The following is a 12,057-nucleotide window of genomic DNA, read 5'->3' on the forward strand; positions in this document are numbered from 1 at the left end:
TAAATGCATTTCCAAGCTAGAATTTATAATTCATTAATTTTCAAAGGGTATGTCTTAAAGGAATACAAGACTTATGAAAAACTAACCAGCTATTCTGTGATGTGGTTAAAAATTGTCGAGTTATGTTGAGCGATGATGATTTTATAGCACTTTTTATGAATATTTTTGCATTAAGTACAGTATCGGCCATTTTGGACAGTCACGTGATCATCGCGACGCATATAGGACATGGCCGCTAATGACAACAAAGCCACTCACGAGGAATTCTTGCGTCCCACGGCGGACACCAAAGGTGGAATTATGCCCTGTAGCAAAGAAGCACTTCTCCAAAAGCAGTACAGCCACGGAAGACTCGCCAAAGATTTGTGCCCACAGCCGAAAGCGGGGATGAAAGTGGCCGTTAACAACTCATTCAGCCGGCCGGCTCATAGCAACTCGAAGTTGGGGACCGTCTACAAGTTGCATGTTACAGAGGCTCAAATTCACCATTGACATTGTTTACTCTGGAAATGTAAATTGTGAACGGTCCCTAACCTGGACCATAAACATCCGGGTGACTTTTACTCTGCTAGACCATGCTACATGTTGTGTGCTAAGCACGCTTTAGCCCACATTAAGAGGGGCCAACCGCCCCACCCTCACACATATGACATGAAACATGACGTGCTGAGGATTTTACTTTGATCAGAATTGGCGTTTTACTGCGGATTACGTCAGCAAACGCCCATTGAAATGAACGAAGGCGGCTTTCGGTTACGCACGGGATGCGTCATCACGATCACGTGACCAGAATAATGATGTTCACCACGGTATTTTCTTATTTTGATACTTAATCGGTTTAAAAGAAAATTCAGGGAATAAGATGCCAGAGAGTTTTGCACTTTTACTCTTTGTACACAATGCCTAATGAGTTATAAGTCTTGTATCGCTTTAAAAAGGTTTTTATAGTGTTCCTTATTTTCAAATAATTTGTGTTCTGTCTGCAATTAAAGCTAGAGAGGACTCGTGATTATGTACATGGGAGACATTTGATCACATTGTTGTGTTTTTGGAGCAGATTTCTTTGCCTCGAAATATTGACTGCCGTAATTAAAATGCTGCTCGTTATAATAAAAGAAAACGGGGAGGTTATGGCGCCCAGATAGCACACGGCAACTCTTCACTTGGAACTTAAGAGCACGAGTCCGTGTGAAAATCAATTCGCTTAAAAAAATCTGGAGAGCTTTTTGGAGTGCTTTTCATCTCATCTCAAGAGTTTTGTGTATACATATATATTTGTTTTTCTCCCTCTCAGCTCCATCTGAATGTTGCATGTTGGCCATTAATATGCAAGCAGATGCAGATACACGACGCATGCTGGCAAATGAGCTGCTGCATTAAAAGGTTGAGGACTGGTGGATGGTTTTAACACCAAATTCAATAGCAAAGCTCTCCGTCTAGTTGTTGACTGTGTACAGATGCCCGTCGTGTGTTGATGGCCAATTAGGACTAATGAGTCCTTGAGGCAAATTGTCATGGTCTTCCACTTGACTGCAGCAGCGGTTTGCCATGTGGGCATACGTGCATCCGCTGGATGTCAGCCATGTTAAAGAGCATGCCATTGGAGATGCTATCCTTTGTCAGAAGGGGTTAAGTACAGTTTACAAGTTCCCGTAAGGTAAAAGATAAATGCTCTTAATTCCTGAAAATCCGTACACGAGTCACCTGGATTGAGCTTCAACAAATGTTTTCTCAAGGCACTTTTCATATGGAGACACTCCTTATGCATTACAGAGACCCCACGGGACCCCACAGCAGCAAGTAGAGTGGTTACTGAGGCAAGGACAAATTCCCCTTTAGCATGAAGAAACCTTGGATAGAACCAAAGGGGCGACCCATCTGCTTCGACTGGTTGGCTTGAGCGAGAGAGGCGAAGGCAAGGGAAGGACAAGATATGGCGGGATGGAGGCTGGGATGAGAGAAAAAGCAACAGTGTGTTAGCTAGATCAGAATTATAGATAATAATGTACTGTAATTTTGATATGAGAGAGTAATTTAAGCCTGCTATGTCAATATTGCTGCTCTGGTCCCTATTTCACACATTTGTTCTGCTGGGAAAATCAATTAGTAGGATTCATAAACAGCATATGAAGAAGGAAGCTTGGTACATTATGGGAGTCGCAATATACTTGACTACATTTCAATGAATGAATTTATCAGCTAACGATGTTTTATACATACGTGTGTGTGTGTGGTCTTGTTTTTGTTACAAAGTGGGGCCAACATTTCGGGATTTCACAGAGTTGTGTGGCCCACCCGTCCGTGTGGGGCCATTTTGCTGGGCCCCACAACTTTAGACCTCTTTTTGATGGTCAAGACTTGGTTTTAGAGTTTAGGTTTGAATTGGCTTATGGTTGAGGTTAGGGTAAGGAATAGGGGTAGGCAATCATTTTTGATGGTTGGGGTTAGGGGAAGGGTCTAGGAAATGCATTATGTCAATGAGATGCCCCCACAAATATAGTAAAACAAACCTGTGTGTGTGCGTGTTTGCGTGCGTGGGTGTGTGTGTGTGTGTGTCCAAGGCTCGAGAAAAAAATAATTGCGGAGAAGTTTTGCAAATGAATTACTTTCTAATTTTGTGGAGCTTTTTTTTTTTGGGGCGGTTTGCAGTTAATCCTAGGGACCTGAAGCATGGGTTTTATTAAACAATAAAAATGTGACAACAAATTAAAAATTGGTTTACTATTTTATATGCAGTTGTGCTCATAAATGTACATATCCTAGCAGTACGTAAACTTAGGAGCACCACTTGTGAGAAAAAGGCTTAAGGCACATAAAATTCAAAATACTGTGGCAATTGTTTTGATATTTTCTGAGATTGAAGTGGACATGACGATCTGTCATTAAGCTTTTGTACATGTACAGTTGTATATAAATTAGAGCTGTCAAACGATTACATTTTTAATCAGATTAATCACATTTTAAAATATTGATTAATCGCTTAATAAAAAAAGACTTTTTATCCCCCAAAAATTTCCCACCAAATTTGAAGAGCACCGGGTTGTGTGTTAATTCTTTTGACATTTAATGTTATGAGGACGTCTTCAACATTTATTGATCCACTGCACACGCTCATCCTCCGCTCTTTCTAATCAGTTAATTACTTGCATAATTTAAAATGGAAAAAAATGACCCCAATATGAACAAATATTCTAAAGGTGATACGCAAACATTTATTAAATGCTTTACTTAAATGCATGTAATTATTTTTATTGCTCAAACGGTGCTACCTTAAACGTAACGTAGCCATCCGCTGTCACGCTAGGATAATGGATAATCTATGGTCAAAATTAATAGTGTGATTAATCTGCGTTAATTCATACTTAATGCAATAATTTCTTGTGATTAATTAATCCGTTAACGCTTTAACTTTGACAGCACTAATATAAATATATATGTATTTATTGTGTATAGCAGCATACTTTATTTTCTTGTCTAGAAGCAAAGCTATATTGATTTAAAATAAATAAATAAAAAGATGATGTCATGTAATTTGAGAACATTTATTGTGCATGCCCCAAAAATCCAAATCAAAACTCTGATCTCTATTGTGCAAGCAAACAAATATAAATATTTTATGCTACATCAATACAGTATCTACTTTTAACCTTATAGGCCACGCCTCCTGGCTGAAGTACGGCATAGGATGCCGTGATTCATTTCCAGTTTCCTGTTCTGTTTAGCGAGTAAATTTTTACCTCCAGAGTCCAGAAACGTATTCGTTTACCTGCCATTTTGCTGTTCAAAGTTGGATGTTGTCCGTTTTAACGTGGTTCCAGCGACATCTGTGAAAAGTGGACTCGAAAACCCAAGCACTTTCCGTTGTTAAACGCTAGCCGTGTTAATCTTAAATTATTAGCATATCATCTTCCTTCCTCAGAAGGATAATTATCATAAATGTACCTTATTCGTCACCACGAAGGGGATGATTGCTGACTTCGGCGCGACTCCGCAACATACTTAACCGCAGCAGGAGCTCATTGCTAGCTAGCTGGTGCAGCATAATTAGCTGTGATACGTGATGTCAGCGGCGCAGCCCAGCAAAGCTTTTTGGGATGTCTCGGCGGTTGATTCTCAGTTTTGCTCGTCAATGTGTTTAAATGAGGCACATTTGGAGAACAACGTAATCTTTGAGTGGCAGTGATAAGTGAGTGTGTGCAAAAATGGTGCTTAATTCATCACAAAGTCTGAGTGGAGATATTTGCCAATCAACTGGACAATAGAAGCACAGCTCAAAGTATACTGGAGACCAGTGTGACCCATCTTAATGTATCCACCCACCCTCAATCACAGCACATAGTGGAAACATTTTTTTAAGGGTGAGCTTGGCAAGAACAAAAATAGGAAGCACCAACCTTTTTTTTCCCAAACAGCTCCAAGGGGTGTAGAGTGAAAGAGTTGATTTTTTTTTGTTTCCCTCTGAAGCCTGGAGTCTGATTTCCTGTGCGGCTCTGATTGGAAAAGCAGAGGCATGCAGTGGGAGCCACTTCTGGATGGAGATGCCAGATGACAGGCTCCACTCTGGGTACATACAGAAGTGGCCTTTGATTGATCATCAAACATATGCCTTTTATGAAAGCCTCTCATACCTGTTTTACAAGGTCTCTGTGTTCTTGAAAGAGAACATAAATGTTAACTTTGGGAGCTGGGGCTGGACGTGGGGCGGTGCCAGCAGGCACCAGTAGAAAGGTGCCGTTTGATTATTTATTGACCATGTAAAGATGATATTTATAATAATTGGAACAAGTTGTAGATGGCGTTACATTAGCTAGTGCCCCCTTCCCTGTTCTGCTTGGGTGCCATCTGTAGGAGGTAGTGTCCAACTTTTGTTCGTGTTCAGCCTTGTGGATTACCGAGTGGACCCCCTGAGCACAGCAGGAGTTCACCCATGTGGCCATATGTCAGACCAGCCCCTCCTCCGGCTGGTCTTTTGTTATCCGAGTGACCCCGACGTGCACCCTGTACCCCTGTGACCCATCATATTGACCACACTCACAGCTCCATAGAGTCCATTACCTAAACCAATTTAAATCACAACACTTATTGTTTAAACTCCCCACACTACCGTTCCATATCGACCACTTCTTTCATTTGCCTTTCTGCTACATTGAGATAACACCTTATGAATGAACCGTAATCCTGTTACAGTATTAATTCGTCCACGTATGCGGCAACATGGTTCCACATCGATAATTGCTTGGTTATTGCTGTGTTTGGGGATGGTGCCAGTAACTGCATTGAGCACAACATCATTATTTACAGGTAGTTAAAATTATTCAAAGTATGTTCAGTGTGAAACACTTGTAGATGTTTTGTCATTCTTGACAACTCATACCAGAATACAATTTTTGGCAATAGTATGTGCAGGAAGGCTGCAGTAAAATATTACATGGTGCTCAACTTATGACAGCTGCTCTAAGCAGGAAAAACAGGGACATAAACAGGACTGTAGTTGTCTTCAGAACCCAAGGCCTCCGCATCCTTCATGAAGACTGCAGTTTTTGTGGCAACAATTCAATCTACTGTTAAAAAAAGAGAAAGCTAAACAAGGACAGCAGTCTCTATGGACGGAGAAGTAGGCTGCAAGTCACAGTAGATGCTGTGTGTGATGTTATTGTCATCATAATGTTACCACAGTTAAACCATGCTACCCTTTCATGTGTCTGTCAGGCAAAATTACCTGCATTTTGGTGACGAGTGCAAATGAGCCAGTATCGGGAGTGTTTTGTCAGAGGTATGTTTATGTATTCAAAGGGTGCCGTAATAGGTTCACACTGCGCATACCATAAAGGAGTGCTAACAGCTTTGTATTGTTGTATGAATTTATTGCCCAATTAACAACCTGGTAAATACAAGATTTGTATTTTTTAAAAATGGCTTACAGATGATACCAGTTTGATTGCCATTGTGTGAACTGTATTAATTGTGCAATATGTTTATAAGCCAAGCTGAAGAAATGCACCTATTCACACCTATCCGTGTATTTTTATGCTCTGTAATCAGCCTAAACGTTATGCTAAGGTGCCATGTTAGCAGAAGAGTAGTTAGCTTTGGCCACCAGCTGATAGCCAGCTAGCATGACAGCAAACAACAGGTTGATGTAAGATTCCAGTTGCGGTCATCCTTGAAAACAGGTTGGTAAACTTCTCAAGATGATGCGGAGAAAGGTTGGAATTTGTAGATATTTAACATATGTAGCATGTCATGTTAAACTTTTAGTAATAAAACCTTTGAATAATACATGCATTGTGAATCACATGCAAAGTGTACTTGTATTGGCCAAGAGGTGAATTAATTCAGAGTATTTGCTGAATGGGATGAACTATTGCAATGCATTGATGGATCAATATTTTTACTCACCTGTACTTTAAACATAAATTTACCCTCTTCTTCTAATATGATAGCTGTGTATTCATAGTCTTGATTGTAATAAAGAGTATAAGTCATAAAAAAAAAAAAAATCCCCCAAAAGAAACACAACTAATACCATGAACATTGTTATTGTGTTCCAATACGCACATCATCATCCAATATCAACAGGGTTTTAATTTACCACCGATTTCCCAACTCATTCATGATTATGTGTGTCCCACAACCTGCTTTGGTAGACATTACAGTGCATGACAATATTGAATTAAAGCTAAAAAATAATAGTTCTACTAATCCTGTTTGGATTACAAAGATTCATCGGCTCCAATTACAACATTCAGTTCTATGCAAGGTAAGGCGGGAAAAGGCTAGCTGTATGGTTAAGCCAGACCTACATTTACACTGTGTGTTTTTTTTTTGTGCTTATTGGTGAATCTGAAGCAGAAAGCTTCCCCTGTTTGTCCATGAATCTGTCTTTATTTCACACCATTCATCTGGGCTAGGTCGGCGCAAAAAAAAATCGGCAGCGCTTTGCATACTGCAATTAATAGCCCATTCATTCATAGCATATCTAAAAAGCACAATAACAAAACGATCTCTTAATTCTTTATAATTCTGAATGCTGCTTTTTGCTTCCTGCTTGCATGATGAATGTGAAGAGCAAGGTTCTGGATACATGTGCATTTTATTGCATGAAATCATGACGGATGGTATGAAAAACAATAACTTCTCAGCCATGTTGTTTGCTGGCTATGGTTAAAAAATAATGAATATTGACATCGACAACAAGAATCAAATGTTCTACTCTAACAACAGATTCTTATCAAATTTGTATTTGAACATGAATCTTGATGACCCCTGGCTTCCACGTAACGTAGCTCTACCACTGTTATTGATTGATTCAGTTTTCTGTCAATATTGTAAATTGATTAATGGACTGCTCCCTCTAAATTGTGGGCTCTCTTAGGGAAACATTAAGAAAAATAATAATTAAATAGCACCGCATCAGCCCCAAAAGATGTGGGCCCACCAGGCATTTGCCCTGTATGGCAGATAGATAGTCCATCCCTGCTAATCCTGTTTTTTATATGTTTTTTTAAAAGTGATAACAATACATAGACCACAGGTAGATGTATTCTGCTTCAATAACTAAAAATTTCGTACTAAAATTTATACAAATGCTTTCACTAAATAGGATTTTTATTAGCATATTGTTACATAACGTAGTCATATTATTAGGAAGAACACTGACTTACGACTACCGGCGTGAGAAGAGGCATACGTTAAAGCTTTTCTTCTTAAAATAATATGTTGTATGCACCCCAACTCGTCTAAATATGGCAATCAGATGAATTGTTATTGAGATTGTGGAATAAAATCCTCCTGTTTTTTCCATCTTGAGGGGCGGCTATTTTGCTACTTTCTGTTGAGCCCTGATTGGTCGTTACCTGAGCCCTGAGCACACTCAATAGCGAGTGGCAAAATGGCTGTCCCCTGGAGTTTTGATGCTATATTCTTATTCCACAAACACAGTGTTTAGATTAGTGCGGCTGTATATAACATATTATTGTAAATATATGTATTGGGTTGGCTTCCCCTTTAAACACAGTGTTTAGAATGATGCAAATAAATAATAATTCTGATTGAGCCATATTTTTGGTAACACAAGAGAGTGTATTCATTTTCATTGTCTTTTTTTAATTTTAAATACCATTCAGTGCAATTTTTTCCTTTATTGAAAACATGTGAACCCAAAACCGTTTTGGAATGCATTAATAGCATTTTAATTGATTTCAGTGGGTTACGGTCGTTGAGTTGAAACACAGTTATTTGAGTTACGAGCTTGGTCACAGAACGAATACAACTCCCACATTCACAAGGTACCACGGAATTGCATTCGGCGGCGCTATGACCCTGCAGTTCCTGCTTCCTCAGTGAGTAAAGAGCGAAGGGAAGGAAGTCATCAGAAAGCTCCAGTCCAGTTTGTTGCTCTTGCACGAATCAGTTTATCCTTCCAGCTCCTCACAAATTCCAGGGATTTTTCTTTTGGGGTTCTTGCCCCCTCCTCTCCTGAAAACCCTCCTCTTGTCTTGCTTGGACTCTTTTTGTTGTTGTTTTATAACTGTTTCTCAACGAGCACATCCGGGAAAAAGTGTGTCTTCGCCACTGGAAAAAAAAAAAAAAAAAGCGAAGGATTTTTACACTGTGATGTATATTTTTACATTTTGAGACACACTCACGTCTTTTGCTTGTTTTCCTTGGATTCAAGAGGACCATCTGGACGCAGTCTGACGGCGTATCCCACTTAGGAAGACGTTTTGACAAAAGTTGAAAAACGGATTTTCTGGCTCGGGGCAGTCGTGGAGGCATTGAGCCTTACGTACCTCCAGCCAAGGGAGTGGATCCACAGCGGATCGCGGCTTTGGATTTACGCGCACAAACCATCGCGCGCGCACGCTGACAACCGACAACCGTGGCCGTGATTTCTTCACCGAGTACAAGTGGATTTAAACCGTGTGTGAGTCGCGTCTACCGCGCTGTCTAGCTCCATAAAAATTGCCGCAAACTGAGCCTGGCAGTGGCACATCTCAGCATGCGTCGCCCTATGGAGAACATGTGAAGTAGCAGCAGCATGACTTGCGCCCTGGATTTCCCCCAATCTACATTCCAGTCTCCTATAATATCTTAATGCTGGCCCATTTTGGTTTACAAATATGATGAAATGGCAGCCCCGGAAGAAGGTGAGTCCCCCCCTCGAACCCCCCCACACACATTGTTTAGCCAATTATGGACATACTGTACATTTGTGACTCACAAGTTGGAGAGAGGGCACATTTTGGAGCTCAAAAAGCTCAAGAATGGTCAACTTTAACCACGACATAGTTTACATTACTATTCAGTTTTATAGGATTATTACAGATCTTTATTTGTTCTTACTTTAAAGAAGCAGGGAGCAAGTTAGCAGACAGTGGGCAGATGTGCAGCCAAGTCTGCAATGCATTGTCAGCACAGTACAGTGCAGTACAGTACAGTACCTTTGAAAATAACTTTTGAAAAAAGACAATTTAATGGCTTTTGTTACCAAATGGAAGATGATAACTTTCCATGTAAAATTATTAAAAGAAGCGTTGCTACCTTTCACCACCATTTGAAATACAAAGAAGAAAAATAGAAAACAAAGCGAAACTAACTGTTTCTATGGATTTTTTTTCTCAGCATTCTTTCATAGCTCACACTCATTGCTATCTACTATGGAAACTCAAATCATCTGGAATGTATAAAAATGTGAAGGCACTGAAATGGATGTTGTAGATTTTTGCCAGCAGGGGGCGTTTGTCTGACAAGCAGTGGAGAAATTGGGTTTAACATAAAAAGCTGCTTTTTAGGAAGTCACACACAAAGACAACATTAACACCATAAATATACATAGCGGTAGTAATAATCTATTAAGTTAATGTTTAGAAATGTTATATGAACTTTATCTCCATGTTTTTTTTTACTCAGACAGCTGAGACATGCTGCAGCTGATGTTCTTTTGAGCACTCGTGACTAGTGCCAGATGCACAGTATAACTTACAACTGATGGATTATAGGTGATGATTGTTGACTCAATGTGTTTCAACTTATTAGCCCTTCCACATTTATTAAACGTAGTTGCTAGTCTCAGATAAAGAGTCATTAATGCGGATGATTTCACCTGAAAGATGAGCTGAAACGTTTTGGTGGATAATGTAGAATTAGCAGCAGAGAGTGTAAACGCGGTGTGAGCATTTGGTAATGAAGTCTACAGCTGTGTAGCATATCTGCCAGAATCATCAGTTGGTCTCTTTGAGGACAAAATGCCCTTCCTCAATAAAGAAAGTGTCATGTAAGCAATATGAGGTCCGTGTTCAAATATTAGAACAGTAACACTACACTTCATATGCCGATTCATTTCTAAAATTGTGTACTGAGAAAATAGACCAAGTAACTAATTAGGAAGGAAGAAACATTGTTACATCACTGTTTTGGTGTACTGTAATGATAATTAACCTGCTCGCGGTGTGACACTCATACAGGATGTAAGAGCTTGTGGCATTTGGTTGTTGAAAATGACAAAGTAATGTAAGAAATATCTACGTGAATGAAACTTACAAATTATTGTTGCAGGTAAATTACAGGCTTTTGGAAAGTGTTGTATACACACACATTTCACTAATTATTAAAAAAAGAAAACAATTCAAGGAAGCAGTTAAGTTAGATGTACCGTCATAGAATTAGAAAATAAAGAAGAAGAAAAAACAAGCCACAGCTGTGACTTCATTTTGTACGGAATAGTCATCATTTAAATATGAATCATCTTTTTAACCAGTGTTATGGAACACACAAGATGCCCTGGGAAAGATCAAGCTCTGTAATTTGTCAGATAGCTTCTAAATCATTTTTACAAGAACACTCACAATGCCACATTGCATTGCCTCGAAACCAAGAACAAAATGTCTCTTGACCGATAATAAAAATAGAAAACATCTGGTTAAATGTCAAGTTAACCTTGTCTATCATGCCACAGAGCTGTTTGTCATGTCATGTTTGTGGCGCTAAATCAAACCTATTGTATATTTATCTATAACAGATTCACACAGAGTGAGTCATGCCAGTAACGTTCTCTTATATTGTAAATCTCTTCAGGATCATGTGCCTAAATTGGGTGAGCCACCCCTGGTCATCCCACACTGTAAACAAAATAGCAGTCTTCAAAATTCTGAATCCCATGACATTCCCATAATGTGCATATGTGGTGTGTTTCCTTGGCTGTGGACAAAATGCTTTTCCAAGGATTTCCGTGAAATTGAAAATAGGATGCTGGAATAAACTAGAGGGCTCGAGATTCTAAAGGAAATCTGAATGCAGTTGCTTGATGACAATATTTCTATGGTAACAATCAAATGACTGTCTGACTAACATTCTGAAAAGATAATTGGCCCTCCCTCCTCTGGCTGCAATCAATACTTTCTGTATCAATAGCTTTTTTTGGATTGGCTCATCAGCCGTATTTAAATACAATAGGTGGAGGCTGACCCTTTATGTATAGCGTACACTTCGTTTTCTGTGTAAGATGCTGAGGAATAACAAATGACCTCCTACTTTGCTGCAAAGGCACTGCAGACTGAAAGAAACCTAATTCGACGAGGCAGGGAGAGATGGTGCTGGGGTTAAAAGGGCCCTCAAATCAATTAGAGGTGCTGATAGAATCTCCCTAGGTCACATTTCTACTGGAAAAGTGTTGGAGATGGAGGTTTAAACTCAACATATCTTGATTCCATCACACGAGGGAAAGTGAGCTACCTGTGTGGCTGATCTTTGTGCTTGCCTGTTAATTGTTAATTAATTGGAAATACTGTCATTGGTTAGCATGTTAAACTTGTGTGTTTTTGTAGCAAATTTGTGTGCGACAATGTAGTAGTTTTGCAATTTTATTTTATTTGTGCTAAAATTATTATTGAGACCAGATTGTTTTGTTAAACAACTTTATTGGTTTGTGTAGGTTTACATATCGCTGGCGTTAGGCCAAAACGTTTTTGGGGTGTCCTGAAAAGTGATGATTTTGGAGATACAAGATTTTGGCCCAACGGCAGCGATATATTGTTCGAAGTGGTTATTTTGTCGTGA

The 12,057-nt window shown here is 39.4% G+C and overlaps 1 protein-coding gene and 1 long non-coding RNA gene across 4 annotated transcripts in view; one reads left to right on the forward strand and one right to left on the reverse strand.

Moving 5' to 3' along the window:
* Positions 1 to 12,057, forward strand: part of LOC147173912 (tetratricopeptide repeat protein 28-like) — a 195,713-nt gene that overhangs the window by 57,688 nt on the left and 125,968 nt on the right. Inside the window, exon 1 of one of the 3 annotated variants that reach the window (XM_086076483.1) lies at positions 8,360 to 9,149. The exons of the other annotated variants lie outside the window; for them this stretch is intronic. Coding sequence (XP_085932609.1) covers positions 9,123 to 9,149 — 27 coding nt within the window. The 5' untranslated portion in view covers positions 8,360 to 9,122. Of the gene's footprint in view, positions 1 to 8,359; positions 9,150 to 12,057 lie in introns of those variants that run through there. 3 annotated transcript variants of the gene reach the window in all.
* LOC147173913 (uncharacterized) lies at positions 7,557 to 9,097 on the reverse strand. The gene is made up of 3 exons (XR_015094874.1): positions 8,793 to 9,097; positions 8,649 to 8,712; positions 7,557 to 8,574 (listed from the first exon to the last, which is right to left on the reverse strand). It is a non-coding gene; the product is annotated as an uncharacterized LOC147173913 (long non-coding RNA).

This window comes from Leptonotus elevatus, chromosome 5 (assembly GCF_054856555.1).
Source record: "Leptonotus elevatus isolate MCC_2025b chromosome 5, RoL_Lele_1.0, whole genome shotgun sequence".
Lineage (NCBI taxonomy): Eukaryota > Metazoa > Chordata > Actinopteri > Syngnathiformes > Syngnathidae > Leptonotus > Leptonotus elevatus.